This window comes from Globicephala melas, chromosome 4 (assembly GCF_963455315.2).
Source record: "Globicephala melas chromosome 4, mGloMel1.2, whole genome shotgun sequence".
In the NCBI taxonomy this organism is placed as follows: Eukaryota; Metazoa; Chordata; class Mammalia; order Artiodactyla; family Delphinidae; genus Globicephala; species Globicephala melas.
Window position 1 is genome coordinate 116280136 of NC_083317.1, and position 24597 is coordinate 116304732.

Consider the following 24597-nt stretch of genomic DNA (forward strand, 5'->3'; position numbering starts at 1 on the left):
AGCGACAATTATATATACTGCTGTTAAAATGAAGTTGTCCCATCTTTTGTCTAAGGCCAATTCTATCCAACTGTACTTTTTTTTTTTTTTAAGTCTTTAAGGCATTTATTTCATCCATGGATTTTGGGATGTAATTTATGAAGTTGAGAATCATTACAGTACAGTGTATTGGGTTGGCCAAAAAGTTTATTCGGTTTTAAGTAAATATAAGACACTTTTTCATTTTCACGAAGAACTTTTGACTTTATTCACTAAGTAAAGGAACTTTTTGGCCAACCCAATATTTATTTTATTTTTTACATTAAAAAAATTGAAGTGTAACTGATTTATCATGTTGTGATAGTTTCAGGAATACAGCAAAGTGATTCTGTTAGACATATATATATCTATTCTTTTCCAGATTCTGTTCCATTATAGGTTATTACACGATATTGAATATAGTTCCCTGTGCCATACAGTAGGATCTTGTTTATCTATTTTATATATAATGGTGTGTATCTATTAATCCCAGATTCCCAATTTATCCTTCCCCCATCTCCCTTTGGTAACCACAAGTTCATTTTCTATGTCTGTGTCTATTTGTCTTGTAAATAAGTCTGTTTGTAGCATTTTTTTTTATATTCCATATTTAAGTGGTCTCATATGATATTTGAGCACCTTTCAATCCTCCTCTTATTTGACTTCTCAGCATTATTTGCTACTCTTGTCCATTCCTACAATTTAGAGAAACTCTCTTCCTTGTGCATTTATGATTTACTGGCTCCTGATTTCCCACCTGACTTCTCTGGCCACTCATTCTGTTTTCATGGTGAACATCTCTTCCTTTATTCATTTTTGAAATGTGACCTTGAGTCCAGACCCCTCTTCTGAACTACAGGGTTCTATATCTAACTGCCAAGCAACATTTTCACTAGACATCTCACAAGTACAGAAAAGTCAACTAAGCTTAATATCTCCCTCCTTAGTGTTGTTCATCTTTCCAAATTCCTTGTCTCAGTAAATAGCACCAACCAGTACCCAACCCAGAAACCTATGTTCAATTTATAGTTATTGAATGAAACACAGAAGATGCAAAATTGTGGGTACGACTTTTGCTTCTCATCACAGTGGACTAGATATAGTGAAGGAATCATCCTGCTACAAAACTAGATGTGAATCAAAAACAGTTTTTGATGTTTTGTTTGGCTCTCAGAAATTAGAAAAGTCTTCAAAGACCCTTCTTCCTACCAAATAAAGAGAAATAAGTCTTGAGCAGAAATTAGAACAGGGTTCTTTATGCATGCTGGAGAGATGGAGTTGGTCTGACTGCAAATGCCAATAGCAGTTCTGTGTGAGGAGGTAAATCTGATACTCCTGCATTTAGGACAGGGGTCTCCAACACCTGGGCCACAGACCGGTACCGGTCCACAGCCCGTTAGGAACCGGGCTGCACAGCAGGAGGTGAGCGGAGGGTGAGCGAGCAAAGCTTCATCTGCCGCTCCCCATTGCTCGCATTACCGCCTGAACCATCACTCGCGTTACCACCTGAACACCCCGCCCCCCGTCCGTGGAAAAGTTGTCTTCCACGAAACCCGTCCCTAATGCCAAAAAGGTTGGGGACCGCTGATTTAGGGAACACCTGCTTTAGGGGACACCATAGAGAGGTTTAAAGTGGTCCCAGGTTGCTGGCACTCCTGGACATGCAGCAGCAGCAGATGAAAATCATCTTTGAAATGAAGTGTCTTCAATTTAAGCCATTTGAATTCCCACTGATGTAAGATCCAGAAAATATAAATTCATAATCTAAGATCACCAAGTACACAAGGAGGCAAGACACCATGTGTGAGAGAAAAAAATAGCACAACTTATTTAGATATTGGGATTGTCATATACAGAGTATAGAATAACTAGGTAAGAAATGTTTAAAGAAATTTAGTATGGAACCACAAAGTTGGGCAAACAATGAGACTATCAGGAACAATGAGAAAGATCTATGTGACAATAAAGTGGAATTTCTAAAAATAAAAAATATAGATTTTTTAGGAATTAATAAAACTCAATGTAGGGGTTTGCCAACAGATGAAACATAGTCAAAGAATGAACTGGAACATGTGACTGAAGAAATTTCCCAGAATGCAGCACTGAGAGGTAAGAAGATGGAAAATATAAAACAAGCTAAGAGATATGGAGAACAGAAGAGGAAAAGGAAACATTTATTTGAACCCTAAAAGAACAGAGTAGAGAGAACTGAGGAAAAGGAATAATTGAGGAGGTGATGACTGAGAATTTTCCAGAAGTGATCATAGATATAAATCTATGTTTCCAAGTAGAAGAAAAGAAACCCAGGTATAGATACATCATAGTGGAACTGTGGAACAGCAAAGACAAAAAGATTCCAAAAGTAGAGAAAAAGAACAGATCATAAAGTACAGCAGCAATGATGAAGACCAGAATGAATGAAATAATACCATCTTCGAGGTGTCAGTCTTGCATTGTAGATCCAACCTATTTTTTTTAAGAATGAAAGTGATACAAGGATATTTTCAGATGAAAAAAAAGAGAGTTCACCATCAAGAGACCTCCACTAAAAGAACTTCTAAATATTTATTTTAGAAAGAAGAAAAGGATCATAAAGTAATGGTCTGAGATATGAGAAGGAATGGTAAGTAAATAAAATAGGAAACATATAAATACATGTATATAAATACCTGTGTAAAAAGTCTGGAGAGGCGTGACCAGACTTAAAGTGTTCTAAGGTTCTTGGATTGTCTGGTTGGAGGGTTTAAGATATTATTTAATTTAAAGCTTTGTTCTATTAAATATGCATGGTAAAATTTCCAGGGTAACACTAAAACAATAGAAATTGAACATACAAGTTCCACATGAATAAAAAATTAAAGGATAAACGCTACTCCCAAGCCCTCTATTTAGGAGCCAAGGCCATTCAGCTGAACAGTAATAGTGTTCAAGCTTTGCTACTTAAGGGAGCAGCATTTAGAAACATGGGCAGAGTCCAAGAAGCAATAATCCACTTTCGGGAGGCTATACGTCTTGCACCTTGTCGCTTAGATTGTTATGAAGGTCTCATCGAATGTTACTTAGCCTCCAACAGTATTCATGAAGCAACGGTAATGGGTAACTATGTTTACAAAACTCTAGGAGCCAACGCACAGACCCTTACCCTTTCAGCCACCATTTGTCTTGAAGACCCAGTGACACAGGAGAAAGCAAAACTTTATTAGATAAAGCCCTGACCCAAAGGCTGAACTACATTAAGGCTGCGGAGAAAAAAGCAGAGCTACTCACCAGAGAACAGAAATACGAAGTTGGAATTGCTTTGCTGCGGAACACGCTAGCTAATCAGAGTGACTGTGTCCTGCCTCGGACCCTAGATTTCCTTGTAGCTGTCAGTGAGTATCAGGAAGCAATGGACCAGTACAGTATAGCACTAAGTGGTGGACTCCCTCAATCCTGCCTATGGAACTGGAGTTGTTTGGAGAGGCCAGGCATTAGCAGTTTCTCTGTGACTGGGTGGTCATTTCACTGCTGTGCCAGGGAGATGACGCATTAGCCAGGAAGAAGCAAGGCAGAGATTCAGGCCTTTCCTTTGTTTGGTTGTCCCCTAGTTTGGACCCCAGTGACCAGAAGTCTCTAGAGGGGATGCAGAAGGTGGAGAAGGAGAAGAGTCCCACGGATGCCACTCAGGAGGAAGACGTGGACGACATGGAAGGGAGTGGGGAAGAAGGGGACCTGGGGGGCAGCGACAGTGAGGCGGCCCAGTGGGCTGGTCAGGAGCAGTGGCTCGGCATGCAGTGAGACAGGCACAGCTCCGTGGCCACCCTGGCCCGCCCCGCTCTGAGCACTTCCATGGACTGAAGGAACCTGTAAGGCGCCTGCTCTCTGGGAAGTCAATGATTCAGCATGTGATTGCACCAGGGGTCTCTGCCCCTTGCTCCATTTTTCTAGTAGTGACTTCATTTTTAAAAACTGAGACTGACCAACCTTCCATATATCTCCATCCTCCTCTGCTCCAGCCAGGGAGCACAAAGGGAGCGCTCTGAGAGGCCCGTAGACGTGTCGGGGCTTCTGGGACAGAGTGCTAATTTGCAAGCTCGAGGAATAGACAGTCGAACTGGCTCTATCAGAGGGTTTCCTGTCCCAGAAATCATTATCCTGGGGTGTCCACACTTCCCTAGTAACCTTGCTTCCTTCGGCAATGTTAGTAATGTCTTAAGCTGACAGTTGCTGTTTTGCAGAACAGTTCTCCTATTTGCTAATCTGGTAACTTGCCTATGAGCCTGGGTCGAATCTGAGAAACAAGTGTGACCTAGAGCATGAACAGAGGTGCAGTTGGGGTAATAAAACCGTTTTTTGTACAGTAAAGGAAAAAAAATTAGACTGCATATTAGACAGAAAGCCAAAATCCAGCTAACTGAAGAGACATGTAAAATTTAAGGACAGAGAAAGTGAGAGAGAGAGAGAGAGAGAGAGATGGAAGAGAAGGGAGGAGGGGAGAAGGAGGAGGGGGAGAAAGGGAGGGGGAAGGGGAGGGAGACGGGAAAGATATATCAGATAAATATCCATAAAAAGAGAACTGGGATAATTACCTTAATATTTGACAAAATAGATTTTAAGACACACACAAAAACAACAACAACAAAAAAACAGTACTAGTGATAAAGAGGGCCTCTACTTAAAAGTTAAATTTATCAGAAAGAAAAATATAACAATTTTAACTTGTATTAAATAAACTTAAGCTATAAAAATCAAAAATTCATAGTTTCAGGGTAAAATTGACAAATCCAGAATTGTAGGTACTCCTTGTTTTTTTACTGTGAAAATCACAAAACAATGGGTAAATACATTTAAAAGATAACATGTTTATTGCTTGTGGCATTAAGGGTGATTTTGCTCCATTTTCTAAACTTTCTTGATTGTTGTGACAATTGCTTTTATAATTAAAACACCTTTTTTTTCAAAAAAATGAAGTATGGAAGTTAAAATTTTAGTTAATTGAGGACTTGAGGTGGGCTTAGTTAATTAGTGTTTTACTGTTTTGGGGCTAATTATATAGTTTTAGTTCTTACCCCAATGTTTATCAGGTTGAGTACATCTTAATTACAACTTGTTTCTTTGTATTTTGCTAGAATGTCAAATGATTTACACATGGACTTAAAATTGCTCAGGCAATCCTTGACTGATACATTAAAGAATCTAATTTACCACAGTTACTGTTTTCCTAAATAAGAATAAAAGATTTTGCAAAGAATGCATAATAATGCATTCCACATTTAAACATGCTACGACTGATTGTTGTTAGCTACATCTGGATATCTGTATCAACAACAGAGCTTTGATTTTTCTCTGCTTCTGCCCAGACATCATTATTATCACTGTAGGGGATCAGTTACTCTGAAAAAAAGGAAAGATACAAATTGGTATTTTTTTCTCATATTGATACTCTCTTAGACTTAACTTTCCAATTCCTAAAACTCAGTGTTCTACTTCTACATATGCCTTTTGAAACACTTTGTGGTAAGCACTAGTTACAGGAAACAGGAACAGATCACTGTATACAAATAAAAAGTAAGGCAGCATGCTCTGAGTCTGGTTCTAAAGAAAACAGGCACAGGATTTTTTTTTTTTTATTACAGGACTGAAAAGAGACAGTAAATAGACTCTCTTTGAATGTATCATCTCAAAATCTAAACCTAGTTAGTCTATTATACAGATTTTTTTCATAGTTGATTAAATTTTACTGTGCAATTCTGGGAAAGAAATAACACCATGTTGGAAAAGTATAACAGTAATTTTAAAATACTGTTATATTTTGAAGGATATTTAAAAAATAGTGATAGGAATTCTAAATTCTTATGTTTTACCCAATCAATGTGATTTAGAATCTTTTGAGATTTGAATACCAGAATATTCAGTTAATGCAATCCTTTTGCTGTTTAGACAACAATAAAAGAATAAGAATGGAATGCATTATTTGCATCTCTTTGTTATTGAAGATAATAGTGTCAAAATTGAATCTTAAAAACTTCAGAGTAGATTAATAAATAAGTCAATTTCAAGCTATCATTATTTTTCTTTTTTACTGTTTATTGAATTATAACGTGTACAAACAGCACAAATCAAGAAGTGTACAGCTTGATGAATTCCTACAATGACACTTCGTGCTATCAGCACATTGTGATCATTAACTTTTAAGTTGATAAACTGGTAAGAATGAAGGATTAAAACCATCAACAACTACCAAAAAAAAGCAGAGTACTAAACAAGAACTAGTAAGTGTGACTAAACCAGGTGGGAGGCACACCTGCAAAAATGAAACACGTTTTGTCACATTTTATACCACACAGGTTTTCTGTATCATCAGAACATGGGAGAATACATTGTCTCAACCTGATAGGAGCCGGACTTGGAGTTTCTCTTACTGTGCTTTTCTTCCCTTGCTTGCAGGAGTTGTACATTTCAAAGCAAACTGCAGAAGAAACAGAAAATTTCAGAACCTATTAGATTGCTTAGCAACGTTTTTGTCTTCTTTCCTGAGCTACCTCTGTGTAATCCTCCTGTCACAAACTGTGACCTTACACAGTAACTTTAAAGTTGAAAATCAACTTTTCAACGTTTTGAGACGCTCTCTTCCCTTGACTGACTGATCGTTTTGTTCACTTGAAAGTGTTGGACGTCTCCTAATTCCCGGTCTAGTCATAACGCCCAGAGGTTACTAAAGAACACTCAAGATTCACAGGGACTCCACCCATGGTTTAACTTGTAAATACAAGCCATTCTGAGATCTGGGTCCTGAAATTATTTCACCCTTCGAGAGCAGAAATATTACCATGTTCATACAGTGAACTCTTAGATCTTAAAATTCTTTACATATTCAGCGACTTCTTCGACCCACCAGTAACTTTCCCAGTTACCAACCAATAATTTTACATAGGTTGCTATCTGTTTTGTTCGCAATTTACGAGCAATTTAGCCACACGTAAGCAACCTTAAGGGGAAGAGGGGTTCTTCCTGTCAAAGAATCCACACAATGAGAGGCCCGTGGTACCCAAATGAAACAATAATGAAAGATCGGCAAAGCTCAGAAATGTTCCTTAAAGCCACGAACGCCAGCTCTGATTTCAGGTTGTCGGAGCGCGCCCGCTCGGTAGCCTTTGTGGCCAAGAGGCAGAGGGGTCCAGGGAAGAGGGTCCCACTGGGGACGCTTAAGATGAGAGTGGGTGACCCTACTACCAGCCCGGCCCCACCACAAAGAGGAGTAGACGCTCCGCATCCCCGTCACCAGGGCAACTCTGCAATCCGACACCTAGGCGCAAGATTCCGCATCCCCAGCCACCGGACGCAGAACAGAGGCGTTTCACAGCCCGGACGCAGGGACTCCGAGGCTTCCCACAGCCGCCGTCCCTGGGGTGCGGAGTGCGACGAGGGAGACGCCCTCTCTGCAGGCCCGGGGTCCGAAACTCAGCCACCCACAGCGACGCCGCCGCTCCCAGGTCTAGCTGACCGCACGTGGCGGCTGTGATTGCCCCGGACGGTATCCCTCCGCGCCTCTCCCGCTCAGTCTCCCTCTCCCTCGCCGGGACCCTCCGAGTCGGCGCGCCGCGGAAGGATCGCACGCACGCGCTCGCGCACGCCCCGCCGAAACGGCGGAGAGCTGCGGAAACCGCGGTAAGGAGCAGTCGCCACTGTAGTCGGTGGCACAGCAGCTCCGCAGCCTCCCGCCGTTGGTTAGTCAGTCCCGCGGTTGCGGGCGGGAGGGCAGCCGGCCCGGGCGCGCCCCGCAGCTTGTCCCTCACCACCGTCCCAGCGTCCTCCCGCCGCAGCTCCTCGGGGAGGGGGGCGGTCGGTGCCTGCGCAGAGCCGCCTCCTCCCCGCCCCCGCCCCGCCTCCACCCGCGCCGCCGCCGCCGCCCGCGACCGCCGCCGCCGCCGCTGCGCCTGCTGCTCCTCGCCGTCCCCGCTGCAGTGCGAAGGGTTCGAAGATGGCCGGTTGGCAGAGCTACGTGGATAACCTGATGTGCGATGGCTGCTGCCAGGAGGCCGCCATTGTCGGCTACTGCGACGCCAAATACGTATGGGCAGCCACAGCCGGGGGCGTCTTCCAGAGCATTACGGTGAGAACCGGCGGTGGCCCGGGGACCCGAACCCGAGCGGGGCCGGCCGTGGGGGCGCCGCCGCGCGGAGCCGGGCCGCCGGGAGGGCCGCGCCGGCAGGTGTGCGGGGCGGCCGGCGCCAAGGATGCGGCTGCCGGGCGGGCGGAGAGCCGGAGGCCCGGGGACGCCCCCTCTGAGGGGCTGCGCTGACTGGCGGGGGCGGCGGCCCGGCTCCCCGGCGTTCCCAGTGCCTGTCCGGGTGAGGCTGGGGGAGGGGGCACTCGCCGGCTCGGGGGTGGGGGCCCTTTTCCCCTTGTTCGGTCCTCCTGGGTCCCCTGGAAGCCCTGAGGCTCGCTTTGTACGTCCCGGGGTGGAAGCGGGGACCGGAGGGGCCGGGCCGGGCCGGGGCGCGCTGGGCCCGGGCGGGGGTCCTCCGGCGGCCGGGCCGCCCCTCGCTCCGGGGACAGCGCGCCGCCCGCGCCGCGGGCTGTGAGAGGCGGCGGTTGCCCGGCCCCCGGGATCCTCGCGGCGACTTGGCGGAGGTTTGCCGGTGTCCAGGCCTCCGAGGCTTGCGAGAAATATACACCGACAACGTAGGTGGATTCGTGAATCTCGACTACAGCTCAGGCTCCATAGGATTTTTTTTTTTTTAATTCTCCAAGATGGCGAACTGCCATTGATTTCTCTCCTCCTCCTATGGAGATTCATCGATACACCGTTATCCCCAGTTACGCAACATAGCTCCAAAAAAGGGGGTGCTTAAAGGGGCTTTTAGTAATCTGCGAAGACCAAGGGGACACTTAAGTTCTCCAAGTCCCTCCCTCTTTAGTAATGGTAGTAAAGGCACTAATGCAGATTTATGCTTCACGGTGCCTGATTTTTTTGTGACTTGATGGTTTGACTCGGTTGCCACATGTCTGGGGGATAATTGTCACTAAGCGTCCAGTGCTGCTTTATTGTTTTGCCTCTTTCTAAACAAGGCTCTTTCTATAATTGTGACGATTATATCAAATACAGCACCATTCTCTTAATTTCTTAAGCTTCACGCCCCCTTCCTATCAAACGCCCAAATCCAGGCCCCCTATTATGGGTGCTACTAATTATTCTTGTACTGCTTAACATGGTTTAAGATCTAGCAGTGTAGAACTCAGTCCTTGATACAAGTACTTTCAGGTTTCCTATTACCGCAGTGGGCTACAATTCTTACAGAGAATTGGCATCTGGTGATCAACTTTTTTTCTGCGGTCCTCTTGTCTTTGTGTGTGAGTTCCCGCTGTCTGGCCGGGAAGATTGCAGGAGTGTGCTTGGAAATGGCTGGGGCCTGCTATGACTCTGCAGTTCTGATGGGGGCGACGCCTTCCTTCTTATTCATGGAATGTTAGAATGCACGTTTTCTCCTTTCCGGTTCTGGTCGCTACCTCAGTTTCTTTCCCAGTCTCCCTCCATTTTCTCTGTTCTTTTACCGTTGCCTACTGCAGTGCTGCGGACAGAATCCTCTTTGCGTTTGCCCAGAAAGAAAACTGATTACTGAGGTGGTAGGGTAAGGGAAGTTGCAGAGAAAAAGGAGTAAGCGGCTAGAATAATAGAGAGGAGGGAAATATGAATTTGGGGATGCGCTGAAGTCTAGGGCTTGAAGTTCATATTAATACTATGGGGGATATTACAAGCTGTTTGAAGCGAGTAGAAGTGAACAGGTCTGCCAAGCATGGGCGTTATTTTAGGAGACTTTCAAACAACTTTAAATTTGATGCTACATGACTGTAACGTGACTGATTATGATAGATAAGCTTTTGCTGAAAGTTTTTAGGTGAATCTTTACCATTACGTAAGTACTTCAGGTACCACCTGATTTGAAACAGTTTATAAATAACTCTTAAGTTTGCAGTTTATCTAGTGTCAACTAACAAGTAGAGATTCTTTGCGTAGACTGGTTTTAGTTACCAGACTACACTCTTAACTGTGAAATCTAATTAACTGACTGACATAAAACATGTCACCATGTAGGATTAAGTAATTTTTTAGAAAAGACTGAAACTTGATTTTACATTGTTGAAACGTGGATGTCTTGTAGTGGTAGTACAAACTTGGCAGTCTTTGCTGTTATACCAAGGCAAGGAATTAACTACAACTTTTTTCTTTTCTCTTTCTTTTCCTTTTTTTTTTTTTTTTGGTTGGGGGCTGGGTGGGGGGTGGTGGGGGGACAGCCAGTAGAAATAGATATGATTGTAGGAAAAGACCGGGAAGGTTTCTTTACCAGTGGTTTGACTCTTGGCGCAAAGAAGTGCTCAGTGATCAGAGATAGCCTATACGTGGATGGTGACTGCACAATGGACATCCGGACAAAGAGTCAAGGTGGGGAGCCAACATACAACGTTGCCGTCGGCAGAGCTGGTAGAGGTAAGCAAGGCACACTTTTGGTTGAAAGTTGCATGCCACGTTACAAGTGATTAAGCAGTCTCTAACATTTTGAATAAAGTGTTAAAAGAGTTCATAATGGCTCTTAAGGTGGTTTTTGTGAACTGCTCAGCACTGAAGGAGGCACTGCTGTAGATTTACTTCCTCTACAGCAGCTGCATACACAAGCTAACCTCTGAGATCCTGACTTTCTTCTCAAATAGAATGTTCATATCATCTTTTCAGTTTCAACTTTAGTAAACTGAACATCTAAATTTGCCTCTTCTGTATGGATAACTGAATCACTTTGCTGTACACCTGAAACTAACACAACATTGTTAATCAACTATACTACTCCAATATAAAATAAAAAGTTAAAAAAAATCAATTTGTCTCTTCAACTGTTAGTTATTCAGATTGTTAAATCATTCAAATTTGTTACTTTAGTCCCTTTGGGTCTTTGACCTTTGGATCTCTTCCTTTCTTGCTCACATTTTAGTCATTCACTATTCAGCATAAAAAAGGAAGAGTTAATATTGGCTCATATTTCTATTAGAAACATTGCTGGGGAAGAGAGAAATAATTAGAATCAGGGTTTTGAAGTAAGTTTTCCACTTACTAAAATATTTTCAAAGACTAAGTGTGTCTGATTTATTCGAAAAGTAGGAAATTATATTTCATTTATATACTGGTCCAGAAATTCTGGTGTTTCCTGACTATTGTCAACATTGCAGAAATTCTTACTGTACTAAATAAATCTCACTTTTTTGAAAGCAGCTTTTAAAACTGAGGTTTATTATGACATCTAGTTGATTTACAGATACATTTAAATGTGTTAACCTGTGTAAATGTTTTGTAAATAAAGAGGGCTTATGTAGCCTCATATAGCAGACTTGGCACATCTAATTTTAAGACCACATCTACCATGGGAAGAAACTTGGAAGCTGCTCTGAGCCATAATTTACTGCAGTGGTCCTACCAACTCCCTGTGACTGTCCTAAAGGTTACTCTTGTTCTGATGTGAGTTGATGCTTATGAGTATTTCTCTATAGGAAAATTAGATGACTGTGAAATAGTAGACAAATCTCTAAAACATTACCTGAGCTCAGATAAATATATTAAAAAGAAGCATCAACCATGTGACATAAAAACGAGAATGTTTTCATACCATACAGCACTACTGACATCTAGTGGCAGTGAATATAACATCTGACATATGTACATATGTTAACATTTTCACGATAGACCTTTGAACTGCATCATAGAAGAACCTGTTTTTGGAAATAGTAAATCTGTTTTAGGATTTTAGACTCAATTAAAAACAAAGCTAACACAGAGAGGATATAGTAAGCACAGGCCTTTGGTACTTTTAATTTGTCCTTTTATGAATGGCACTGAAAATGCTATTTAAAATTCGGTCTTGGTTTTCCTCTGGAAATAATAGATACATTTAGCCCCACTGGTAAGACTTAATAGTTGGTACTTAATCAAGCAGTTAAATTTGGGGAGAATTTTATAAGTAAATAATTACCTAATTTTTTTTTAAGTTTATTTTTTGGGGGCCAGTTTAATATGTATTGTCAGACTAATCAGAAGTTTTTTGCCCTGTATAAAAGATAAATGTCCATTAAAAGGAATGAAATAATGCCATTTGCAGCAACATGGATGGACCTAAAGATTTTCATACTAAGTGGAGTAAGAGAAAGAAAAATATCATATGATATCACTTATATGTGGAATCTAAAAAATATGATATAAAGGACTTATTTACAAAACAAGCAGACTCACAGACTTAGAAAACAAACTTATGGTTACCAAAGGGGAAAGGTGGTGGGGGAGGGATAAATTAAGAGTTTGGGATTGAGAGATACACACTACTATATAGAAAATAAATAATCAACAAGGACCTACTGTATAGCACAGGGAACTCTACTCAGAACTCAACCTAAAAGGAAAAAGAATCTGCAAAAGAATAGGTGTATCTATATGTATAACTGAATCATTTGCTGTACACCTGAAACTAAAACAACACTGTAAGTCAACTATACTCCAATATAAAATAAAAATTAAAAAAGATAAATGATCACACTTCTTTTTCCCTAGCTAGTGTAAAGATATTTTTATAGAGCATTGCAGCTGCACTGATTGGACTTCCAAAATACAGTTAATAGTCAAAATGTTTTCAGCACATTACTAGTTTGAAAGTTCTCCCTTTTGGAGACCTGGCTGACTTCAGTGCTTCGTTGTTCATGGAAAACTAACTTAATGTAACTTACTAATGGGGTTCTGTCTGCTAAAACTTATGGGACTCTCTTGATTAACACTTCTTTTGAAACACTTTTCTTCTTTCTCTTTCAGTCTTGGTCTTTGTAATGGGAAAAGAAGGGGTCCATGGAGGCGGATTGAATAAGAAGGCATACTCAATGGCAAAATACTTGAGAGACTCTGGGTTCTAGCTGCTAGGCAGACTGTTAAGTATTAGGGAAAAATTGCTCTTAAACTTTCCTAGCTGTAAGCTTGAGTCTTAATTCTGGAAATTTTATTAGCAATGCAGGGTGATGGGGTATGAACCTGTGTCTCCTTTGTATCCCTCTGTTGGTGGGGAAAGGTGTCTTTCTTTCTGCCCTCCCCTCCTTAAATAATTCTGTTCACTTTTGTTTTGTTTCCTTGTGTACTCCAGCATTGGTTATAGTCATGGGAAAGGAAGGTGTCCACGGAGGCACACTTAACAAGAAAGCATATGAACTCGCTTTATACCTGAGGAGGTCTGATGTGTAAGCAGCCTCTCCCCATCTACCTAGCAACTGTCTTCATCACCACCCCAATTATGGTCACAGTGCTACCAGACTATAGATGGTAGCTAATTTTTCTTTACCTATTTTCTAATGTCACGATTCCTCTTTGCCCAATGGATCATTTGTATGTTAACCACTGTATGTAACCAACCTTATCTGGCAACATAATTGCAGCACAGTAATGATTTGCATGATACCTTGAAATTTGGGGGGAGGGGGCATTGCAAGTTGGGCATCACTTTGTCTTAGCAATTAATGGGATATTGATTACTAAAATAAGTTAATATTAAGCAAGGTGCCGGTTGTACAATCTCTAATTTGATCAGTGTCTTTCAGCACTTTGAGCATTTACTTAGCTCATTTAGTCTTCCTTTTGTAGCGCATGGTTGGGAGGAAAAAGTGCATGCGTCTTTCCTTCACTCCTCTTTTCCCACCCCCTCCCTTCGCACATAGGTATTTGGTTTGCTTCCACCTTCTTTTATGCAGTGCCTGGTTTATTTAACCAATTAATATTCCTTTTGTTGATGAGCTATTGAGAGCTGCAGTAGTTTGCTTTTAGTATTGCTGTTGCACTTGAGTAAAGACAAATCTTTTTTCATAGTGTCTACAGGACATAATGACAAGTGCAACTGCAAAACAAGAGCAAAGGCACTTCCTCCCATGACCTTACAGTAACCATACTGATTGAATCCCCAGGGACATTCCATCATTGCAATAGCTCACATTTTTGTTCCTGTCTTTTTCTTTGCACACCAGCTCTACTCTTTAGTAAAATTGTAAAAGGCTGCCATTATGGACATCTGGTATCCCAACATAACCATCTGGAGTGTGTCCAGTTTGTTCTTCATAGGACCAATTTTTATTTGCAGCTTGAGTTTTTATATGAAGTTGCATTATTGTGGACTTGGCTGTCTTGTGATGAATTTTTTTTCATATGTATTCTGTGCCATACTATTGTTAAAATGAACTGTTGCTATTGTGAGATGGATTTTAAATGACCTCTTAAAGGTTTCTTTCGAATGGCACTACTTTAGGGACATTCTAGTATTTGCTTCTATTGTTTGGGCCTTGTGGATAATGTACAGATTTAAAAACAAATCTTGTTGCTGATTTGTCCATTTCTTTCCCTGCACTTTGTTACATCTGGGATACAGTCTAACTCATCTGATTTAATATGCATTTAAAAAAATGCCATAACTATTAAACACCTTGTTTACAGACAGATGAAATAAATTTATTCCAACCAAATATTCTAGACTCCTGTTGTTTATATAAATTGTTAGCTTACTGTTACAGTTGATTTTTGATACAATGGGAATATACTCTGCTACAAGCATAAAATTTTAAAAAAAATTCAGCTAATGGCCTACTCCATTTCCTTTAGTATTTATCATAAAATGAATGCCTGGGAATTTATTTTCAGTAGGCTTTGCTTTATTAAAAATGGCTTGTAGTTATTTCAGGCTCATTTTCAGGCTTATGAGGCAAAAATTGACTTAACCACTAGAAATTAAATATTTTTGTCTTGTTGCTGGCCTCTTGATGTGAAATCTAATGGAGCAGTAAGGGGCCCAATACCAAGAAGGGTTTCTGCATTGTGGATTCTTCTGTGTTGAACTGTCACATGACTTCTTTCAATTTGGAGGCTATGTTGGCAGGCCGAAGTCAGCCAGCTGGGACTCTCACATAAGGGAAGACATTCCTTAAAAAGCATAAAAGATAATTGGGATGTCTTGCCATTTCTGTCTGTGGAGTGACATGTTAACTATGACTAGGTAATAGTTTAATCCCAGATGTTGTAAGGTCCCTGAGATGTACTGAAATTTAGTAAATATGTTTAATACTATTCAGATAAAAGATTATCACACACTCTCAAGCAGAAGCTCCAAGTTCAAAAGCTGGTGGGTCTAAGCACAACTGGGGGAGCTGGGTATAATGCAGATTCTGGGCTCTGGATTTCTACCCTGGAGATGAAGATTCCAGAAGTCCCTTTAGAAACAGTAGGTCGGCCTTGATCCATTTTAAGTGAACTGTATGCTACCCCTTTGGGAAAGGGTGGGTTAGGGAATGGGAGTTAATCTCTTTGCCTTACTTAAAATATACTGTGCATAATTAAATTTTTTTTCTTTGACAGTGTTGTCAATTCTGAACTTGATTGTCCATACAGGGATGTAAAGATATGGAAGATATGGATTTGGGGCTACTTTGACAGCTGGGCATACCTTAGAATTGTAAAACAACAATAAAACTTCTTGACCTGTTACAAGATCCTTGTTAGGAACAGGAGGTGGGTCAAATGAAAATCTGGTGGTTGGGTTGTGATGATTTATGATTTTATGGTAATATATACATTTATACTTTAGTTGTAAAGAACTGTTAGGGTAACTAATTAGAAAGCAGTGACCACACTTGTGAAACCCTTACTGAACGAACCTGTAGTAAGTAGGTGAGGGGACTGTGTATGATGCTGGAGGTGTGGGTAGGGGAGTAGAAGATGGTAGAGGGCAACTGTATCATTAAAATAATGAATGAAACTAGTCATTGGCCCCCTTCCCACAATTTCACTTGAAGGACACTTATGAAAATATATACATGTGTCTTTGCTTTGTGTATTTAGTTCTAGGAATTTAACCTAAGGAAGTGGAGCTATATAAATTCGTATAGCAGAATGTTGCTACCACAGCATTACTTAGAATAACTAAACTTGGAAAACTACAAGATTTAACTTGCAGGGTTATGGGTCGAATAAATGACTGTATGTCCAAAAGATAAAATAGTCATTAAAGAATTACATAAGAAAATGCTCACCAATGAATTTTATATAATAGGATAAATGTATGCAGTATATAATGTATTTTACATATGCATTTCTGAAGGCAAAATATAAACTTTTCTCTCAGGTAAGTTTCCAGGTGACTATACTTCTAAAATCGGAAAATTTTTAAATTAGGAATTTTTTTTTTTTTTTTTTTTTTTTTTTTTTGCGGTATATGGGCTTCTCATTGTTGTGGCCTCTCCCGTTGCAGAGCACAGGCTCCGGAAGCACAGGGTCTGCGGCCATGGCTCACGGGCCCAGCCACTCCGCGGCATGTGGGATCTTCCCAGACCGGGGCACGAACCCGTGTCCCCTGCATCAGCAGGCAGACTCTCAACCACTGCGCCACCAGGGAAGCCCAGGAATATATTTTTTAATAGAAGTGGGATTTTAATTTTATTCAACATCTTATTTAAAAAGCTGTATAGTTATACCAGAGAAATTATAAGAGATTTCAATGACTATTAAGAGAACTAGTAACAGTCCTAAACAGTGCTGTTAAGTATATATATTTTTAACAACTAAGAGTTTGGAGTTTCAAAAAAAAAAATTATTTTTGCCTCAGAAAAACTCGTAACTTAAATTTGAAGGAACCAAGTCCTTGATTTGAACTGTGGATTAAAGAGTGAGGGAACAGAACCTCTGATACACGTTACACTGACTTTTAACTTTTTCCCTCTTAAAAAAAAATAGTATGATGTTTTTATTATTTAATAATTATAAAAGCTATTGCTTATATTTATGTGCCAGGCACTGAGCTCAGTGTTTTGTCCTGACACCCTACTTTAGGATAAATGAAATTAACACAAATGACCAAACAGGTTTAGAAAAGTTAGGATCATACAATTGTGTCAAATTCCATAGCTTTGGCTTAACTACCATAGTAAACTAAAACTCTGTTTCTCAGGCGTGTTTTTATTTCTGTGGAGCAGGGTGGGCGTGGGAGTATGATGAAGAATTCAACTTTTGATTTTCCTAAGTGGAAATAACTCATTTTTTGTTGTTGCTTATAAGAATTTTTTAAAAAAAGTTCAAAAAGTGAAATTGCCCCAAATAGTGTTACACTTTTTAAAAATTTATTAAAATTTTTCTTTTTACAACAAAAGGCTAATATAACTAGTATACTTAACTATTCTCGAATATGCTCTTGTTCACTATCAATCAGTCAGTTTCCCATGTCAATAGAAATACATCTAGATGTTTACCTTTTACTGTAAGGGATGTATCATTGCAAGAAGGTACCGTAATACACACTATTGTTGGAATGATTTTGGCTGCAGTTTTAACTTTTGGGGGGATTACCTAATTGCTTGTGAGCAGTTCCTTTGTAGAAAATTCTAAGGTGATGTGCATTTATCTAACCTAAATTACCTTAATCATTATACCGTTCAAAAGTGCTGTGCATATAAATATGGTTAATTTTGGTAATACTATAGCAGAACAAATATTTGCCAGTTCTTAAAGTGGAAAACGTGTTTATTAACATTCAAACTCCCTTCATACAAGGCCATATAAAAATTCTTAACATTTTGATTATACATAAGTCTATATTTTCTACATAGTTACAATAATGTATAATTTAGCTTTTCATAATACATTGTTTAAATACATCATTAGTTCTGTTAAAATTAAGCAATATTTGCAAATCCAATACTTGAACAATTTCCTCTGTACATAGTTTAGCAGGGCTAATTAGCATAAGATGCTCTTTATTAAGAGGTATATGATCTGAGTATTAACAGTTACTGAAGTCTGGTATTTTTATACAGCATTTTCTTTTTCCTTTGATCACAACAACACAAAATCTCTAAGGATACTGAAATTCAGTAAGTAAAGTCCAGAGGCATTAGCCAATAAGTCAAGTTCATACATAACACTATAGTATTAAAAACCTTAAAAAAAAAAAAACCTTTTGCAATCTGCCCTAGTACAGACTGTTCCTATCAGGATAAGACTACTTGGCAATAGAAAGGAAAAAGACAGCTTTGCGTCTCCGTGGTGCTGATTGATAGGAAGAAAAATGCTAACTTACCTTGTCGCCTCTCACTCAATGACGGCAGAAACGCCAGAACAAGCATATTCCAGCTCAACAGCTTTAGGTAACTCTATGGAGATGGGGGTTGGCTTAGCTCATGCTAGGTGGCCACAGCACTGACCTTGTGTGTAAAAACATGAAACAGTTGCATACTGTGATCTAGGTTTTAATTGTAAGCTATAGTGAGGAATTTTTTTTTTAATGTTTTGGCTATATTTCATTCCAAAAGAGTTGATTTGATGCTTGAGTTACAGCACCAGTCTATATTAGTTATTAGTGAAACGAAGTACACTCCTGCAGATAAATACCAGATCAAAAAAACCTGTTTCAGTAATTTGATTAACCTGTAGAATACTAAAAAATAAGTTATTTCTACAGAAATCTCTAAAGGGAGCAAAAACACTATATGCCTAAATAAACATTTTAAAGGGAAATAACCCAATACCCTCTGAAGGTCAAACAGTGTTTGCCATGTTGTAATCCTGTTCACCATCAGGCTGCAGTTGGACCACAACACTCTGTTCATTGATTTCATTTTCTGCATCACTACTGTCGGTATCTTCATTGTCCTCTTCCTCATAGTCTGAAGATTCTGTCATGTTCTGATGTGAGCGGGATTCCGACAAAGCCCCAAATGACTGGGTGCTGACAGAAGCCAAAGGTCTGAGTAAAGGGGTATGTTCTGACACTTCATTTTCTTCTTGACTACTATCTGTGTCAGAGTCTGAATCGCCTTGAGAAGGAACAACTTTTTGCTTGCAGACTGGACAGGTTTTTTTGGTTTTAGTTAGCCAAGGATCTACACACTTGCAATGATAAGCTGTTGAAGCAAAATATACATCTTTTAGGTAGTATACTGTAGTTGAGAACATTATTTTTAATGTTTATTCATGTTCTGATCTATATGTATCATAGGAACAAGAGAAGAAAAGCTTGTAAATTTTTATAAACTGCTCCATCCCTTAATGAGATCACTGATTAGTACAGGGCCTGGCTTATGGTGTGCTAATAACTATCTCCTGTCTCTCTAATACTGAACCTAAGTATAAATTACTCTATACAGAAATTCAAAGCAGTATGTAATTATTCATACCATGGGAACACGGAAGGATTCTGAGCTTGTCTCCATCTTCATATTCATCCAAACAAATGGCACATACATCATACTCATCTCCTATGACAGAAAATAGTAAAACTAATTTAAAACATGTAGAGGAGTATTCTTAACTTTTCAAGTTCTTCCTCAGTCACTTATTTTAAATGCCTTCTGATTTATCTTTTAAATGATACCTCTTTGTTTTCTCTCAGGTCAGGGAGCTGCTTCAAGTTCAAGTTCAGGAACCTGAAGTTTTAAATTAAATAATTAACCTTTTACCTACAATAAGAAATTAATTAAAAATGGATGTCAAATTTGTTTACCTTGATTACCTCTGCAAAAGATTTTAATAATTCATTAGTTTTACATAACTATTCAGATGCTAGTGTGGAAATATTTTATGCCAAAGATGACAAAATTTCACTATTTAGGTATCTTAAGGTCTCTGAGTCGTTTAAGTAAAAATGGAAGCATATTAGAACATACTCAAAAAATACATATTAGTGAATAAAAACGTTTAGAATGAGATATACTGAGTTTCAAATCTCTTCCAACATTTATGAGTTTTGTGGTGCTTGGCAAGTTACTTAGCCTCTAACATACAGTTGTTTTATCGGTAGAAAGATTCCATCTACCTTGCAGAATTGTGAGGATAAAATGAGATAAAGGGCCAAGCACAGAGGTATTCACTAAATGGTGTTGTTTTGTTTTGTTTTGTTTTTCGGTACGCGGACCTCTCACTGTTGTGGCCTCTCCCGTTGCGGAGCACAGGCTCCGGACGCGCAGGCTCAGCGGCCATGGCTCACGGGCCCAGCCGCTCTGCAGCATGTGGGATCTTCCCTGACCGGGGCACGAACCCGTGTCCCCTGCATTGGCAGGTGGACTCTCAACCACTGCACCACCAGGGAAGCCCTGGTGTTTGTTATTAATATCACTGCCTTTTTAATTCCTTATTGTTGAGCTGATCACCTTTATAAACAAAAGACAGTTAAAGTCATTGCCTATCCCACACTCAGGGCAACCACATTGGAGGCTTGTCAGAAATAAAGCACTGTCTGGATACACAGGCTGGATGAACATAACGCATTCCCTGGTGGTGCAGTGGTAAAGAAAATGTGCCTGCCAGACAAAGACTTAGCTAATTCACTAGTGGACAGATGTTCAGAAGCTGCAGGAAGGGTGAGATTCATGTCTGTTAGGTGCAACAATATGGAAATGCTTCTATCTGGAACGTTATTCATATTATTGTTATTTGAATACTGTTTCAGAAAATTTTCATCAAGACACTTAAGTCTCATCAATCTAGGAATGTTATAATATGTAAGTGGACAGAACTTTGATATTCCGCTGTAAACCTGCTCCTCCCTCGTTTTTCCCCAAAACCTTGGGTCGTCAGATACAGCAAAGGCACCAACCCATCAGAATAGGAAGCACTCAAGACTTAAGGCAGCCACTGCAGTAGGATGAACTGACTATCAGGCCTGGGCATGTCCTTGATGCTTCTTTCCCTTAGAGCTTACATTCAGCATCACCAAGTCCTGTAAACTTTTATCTGTAAAACATCCTCAATCTGTCCCCTTTTCTCTTGTTTCCTCAATTATGCTGGTCCAGTAGCCTGGATTACTGTTAAGAGCCTCCTCTGTTCCTACCCTTCTATTCCTGCCCCATATGGTTTTTCTCCATAGCAGCCAGGGTGATATTTTTAAAACTTCAATCACATCACATCAGTCCTACTTAAATGGTCCCCCATCTCACTTAGAATAAAATCTGAGCTCCTTGTCGCGGCCTTCATATAGCTGAATATGATCTGATATACAGATCACCCATCTCATCGCACACAACTCTTACCCCCCCCTTCACTCGTGCTTCAGCCACACTGGCTTTCTTTCAGTCTTGAACAAACTAATATGAAAGTCAGGTGTGCACCTGCATTTAGCCATGTTATGACAAAAAATTGCACATAAAAATAGGTATAGAAAGAGAAATCACTATTTCCAAAGATGACTTAAAAAAGGAACTAGACTTCAAAAATGAACAAAACGAAAAGACAACTACTGAATGGGAGAAAATACGGGCAAGTGTTATGAGTGATAAGGGGTTGATATCCAAAATATATAAACAACTCATATAACTCAGCATCAAAAAAACAACACGATTTTAAAAAATGGGCAGAAGACCTGAATAGACATTTTTCCAAAGAAGACATACAGATGACCAACAGGCACATGAAAAGATGTTCACCATCGCTAATCATCAGAGAAATGCAAATGAAAACCACAGTTAGCTATCACTTCACACCTGTCAGAATGGCCATCATCAAAAAGAACACAAATAACAAATGTTGGCAAAGATGTGGAGAAAAAAACCCTCCTACACTGTTGGTGGGAATGTCACTGTGAAAAACAGTACGGAGGTTTCTCAAAAAACTAAAAATAGAACTACCAAATGATCTAGCAGTTCCAGTCCTGGGTATATATCCAAAGAAAACAAAAACATTAACTCAAAAAGATATATGCACCCCGATGTTCACAGCAGCATTATTTACAATAGCCAGGATATGGAAGCAACCTAACTTCATCAAGAGATGAATGGATTAAGAAGACGCAGTACATATATACAATGGAATACTACTCAGTCATAAAGAATGAAATTTTGCCATTTGCAACAACATGGATGGACTTGGAGGATATTATACTTAGTGAACTAAGAGAAAGGCAAACACTGTGTGATACCACTTATATGTAGAATCTAAAAAATTAAATATAACAAAAAAGGAAAGAGACTCCTGGATATAGAGAACAAACCAGTGGTTACCAGTGGGGAGAGGGAAGGAGAGAGGGGAAGATAGGGGTAGAGGATTAAGAGGTACACACTACTAGGTATAAAATAAATAAGCTACAAGGATATATTGTACAGCACAGGGAATACAGCCAATATTTTATAGTAACAAATCGAGTATAACCTTTAAAAAGTGTGAGTCACTGTACTGTACACCTGAAAATTATATAATATTGTAAATCAAATATACCTCAATTAAAAAAATAAGCTACTTTGAAATAATCTAGTAATCGTGTATACAAATTGATGTAAAGCTTAATTCAGTGAATTAATGTGAAAACATTTCCCATAACACAGAGTATTAAAAAATATAATTTTACAGTTAGAAAAAGTATAATTCAGAGTAACTGTAAGAAATAATCCAGTAGGACACAAAGGAGACACTTATATAACAACTTCAGATTTCTTTTTCTTCAGAAGTTAAGGCATCCTGAACATCTAAGCTGGCCGGTGAAATTGCATAGATTTTATGGCTAGCATGCGACTACACTTGCTTAGTTTGGGTCCATAGTAATTTGTATTTGAAAAGACATGATTTTGCATTACTTTCTTCTCATATCTTAGTGAGGTACTTTCAGCAGGTATTATCAGAGAGGTAGGTTAAGTGCTCAAGTCACACATTTAATCACTAATAGAACCAAGTCTTTTGGTTCCATATCCTGTATTCTTTCCACTGTATCATTTTGCTGATCCTCTAAAAGTTAACTTCCTCACTGCTGTGGGGTTCATAAGAACTACTTACGTCACTTACATAAACCCACCCCTCCAACTAGTATAGCTTTGATACGAATTGCTAAAGTTTACCTGGGGTAGAAGGAAGCCTAGGAACCAGCTATAGGAAAGGAAATGACTTGTGATTCTAGTGGAGTTTTAGAGCTGTCTATAATTCCTAAAATGGAATGATTTCTACCGGGAGAAGAGGTAAAATAATTAACATTCCTCACTGACTTCTACTCGATTTCCCTTTGGACGTAAGATCCAGTGAGAGAAGGTAGTTTCTTTCTTTCTTTTACTTTTTTTAAATTAGAAAAGTTTCAAACATACACAAAAGTATAATGATATATACCATTATACCACCTCATGTACCATCACTGAGTTTCAACAGTTTTCAATATTCTACTATTTTTGTTAGATCTGATAACTTCCTCTGCTTGTTTCCCTGAAGTATCAACATTTAAAGCAAATTCTGAGACATATCATGTTACCAACACATACTTTAGTATATATGTCTAAAAGATAAGGATTTTTAGAATTTGTAATCACAATACTATTACACACCTAACAAAATGAACAGTAATTTCTTAATATCATCCAATACCCAAGGCATATTCAAATGTCCTCAGTTGTCTTAAAACTGTCCTTTTGCAGATAGTTTATTCAAACTAGGATCCAAACAGGGTCCAAACATTGCATCTGGCTGATGACTTGTAAGTCTCTTTTAATCTAAAACTGCCCTGCCCTCTTTGTACACCTTATTTGTTAAAGAAATGGATCATTTGTCCTGTAAATGTGTCTGCATTTGGGATTTGGGTGATTGCGTAGCAGATTGTTAAGATGGCTACAGCACTACATCAATCATTCTATGTTCACACCAAAAATTCTACTGGCTCAATGACACCCTGAAGCAAATCAGGAAAAAAGCAACACTTCCTCAAGGTACTTTATTGCTCTTTGCCCCTCAAATAATTGTTATCACAAATATAAAAATCTCTGATAACGAAGAATGAATGAAAACCTCCCAGAGTTGTGCAATGTACGACCTGTACAATCGTATGTTGCAGCCTGGATTGAGAGTTCTTGGTGAGATAACTTCCCACAAGTAAGAAAAAGTGGGTGGGATTTCTTTTGGATAAACTGGATTATTTCAGTCTTTACACTTGAAAGGCATAGAGAACATCAGTGTTCAACACTATCATTATCCTTTGACAGTGATGAACTTGACAGGCTTTTCATACTTTCAAACTGTGTAGTGCCAAGCATCTGGACTAAGAAAAAAAATTCAAGGTTAAGGCTTTTGGCAAAGGATTAACTTTTAAAAAAAATTTAAATGGTCTCCAATGCTATGTTCATGTGGAAACCATTTGATTTTATCCTTTTCATAATTATGACAAAATAGTTGGACTTTTTCACAGACAATAACAACGATCAAAATGTGTTTAGTCTGCCACTTCTAAAAAATTCATCCAGTGATTGTTTCTAAATTTCTCATAATTTGCCTTACAATGAAATGATCATAGGTATGCTGAGAACAAAGTTCTACACTGTCAAGTCTTTTGTGCAAATTGAAAACTACTGTCAGTGGATACAAAAGAGGGCATATTAGCAAAGGTTTGGAACTCTACCAGCTGCTGGAAAAGTTTAATATTTTTAGGACTAGGATAACTGAATTTAAATGGTTTGTGACTTAATTATAATTTGGAGCAAGTAGCAAATATCTGAATTCCTACTAAGTAAGTGCCATGCTAGGTATGAATGTTTCTTAAAAGTTAAAAAATAATACAACCTATGCAAAGAAAAATATCTTCAAGATGTAGA

The 24597-nt window shown here is 39.3% G+C and overlaps 2 protein-coding genes and 1 pseudogene across 5 annotated transcripts in view; 2 read left to right on the forward strand and 1 right to left on the reverse strand.

The window, feature by feature from the left end:
* Positions 1 to 2861: 2861 nt before the first annotated feature.
* LOC115862100 (anaphase-promoting complex subunit 7-like) lies at positions 2862 to 3795 on the forward strand (annotated as a pseudogene).
* Positions 3796 to 7621: 3826 nt separating this feature from the next.
* On the forward strand, positions 7622 to 14526 carry PFN2 (profilin 2). Of its 2 annotated transcripts, none has more exons than XM_030873254.2 (3): positions 7622 to 8110; positions 10294 to 10486; positions 13164 to 14526. In XM_030873254.2, the coding sequence occupies exons 1-3, from the start codon at positions 7979 to 7981 to the stop codon at positions 13259 to 13261; spliced, it is 423 nt and encodes a 140-aa protein (XP_030729114.1). In that variant the 5' UTR covers positions 7622 to 7978; the 3' UTR covers positions 13262 to 14526. The 2 variants fall into 2 exon arrangements, with proteins under 2 accessions (XP_030729114.1, XP_030729115.1); XM_030873255.2 differs by having other exon boundaries at positions 7640 to 8110; positions 12842 to 14526.
* Positions 14527 to 17981: 3455 nt separating this feature from the next.
* The window catches only part of RNF13 (ring finger protein 13), a 131791-nt gene continuing 125175 nt past the window's right edge, over positions 17982 to 24597 (reverse strand). For all 3 annotated transcript variants that reach the window (XM_030873249.2, XM_060298499.1, XM_030873253.2), the window contains 2 exons: positions 19222 to 19302; positions 17982 to 18948 (listed from right to left, as the gene is read on the reverse strand). In XM_030873249.2, coding sequence (XP_030729109.1) covers positions 18584 to 18948; positions 19222 to 19302 — 446 coding nt within the window. In that variant the 3' untranslated portion in view covers positions 17982 to 18583. The remainder of the gene's footprint in view (positions 18949 to 19221; positions 19303 to 24597) is intronic.

What these genes read in the sequence shown, in the direction of transcription:
- PFN2 (XM_030873254.2), top strand. Translation starts at nt 7,979, where the DNA reads ATGGCCGGTTGGCAGAGCTACGTGGATAACCTGATGTGCGATGGCTGC. An exon ending in GCGTCTTCCAGAGCATTACG is followed by an intron (nt 8,111 to 10,293) that starts GTGAGAACCGGC and finishes GTGGGGGGACAG; the next exon opens with CCAGTAGAAATAGATATGAT. An exon ending in CGTCGGCAGAGCTGGTAGAG is followed by an intron (nt 10,487 to 13,163) that starts GTAAGCAAGGCA and finishes TGTGTACTCCAG; the next exon opens with CATTGGTTATAGTCATGGGA.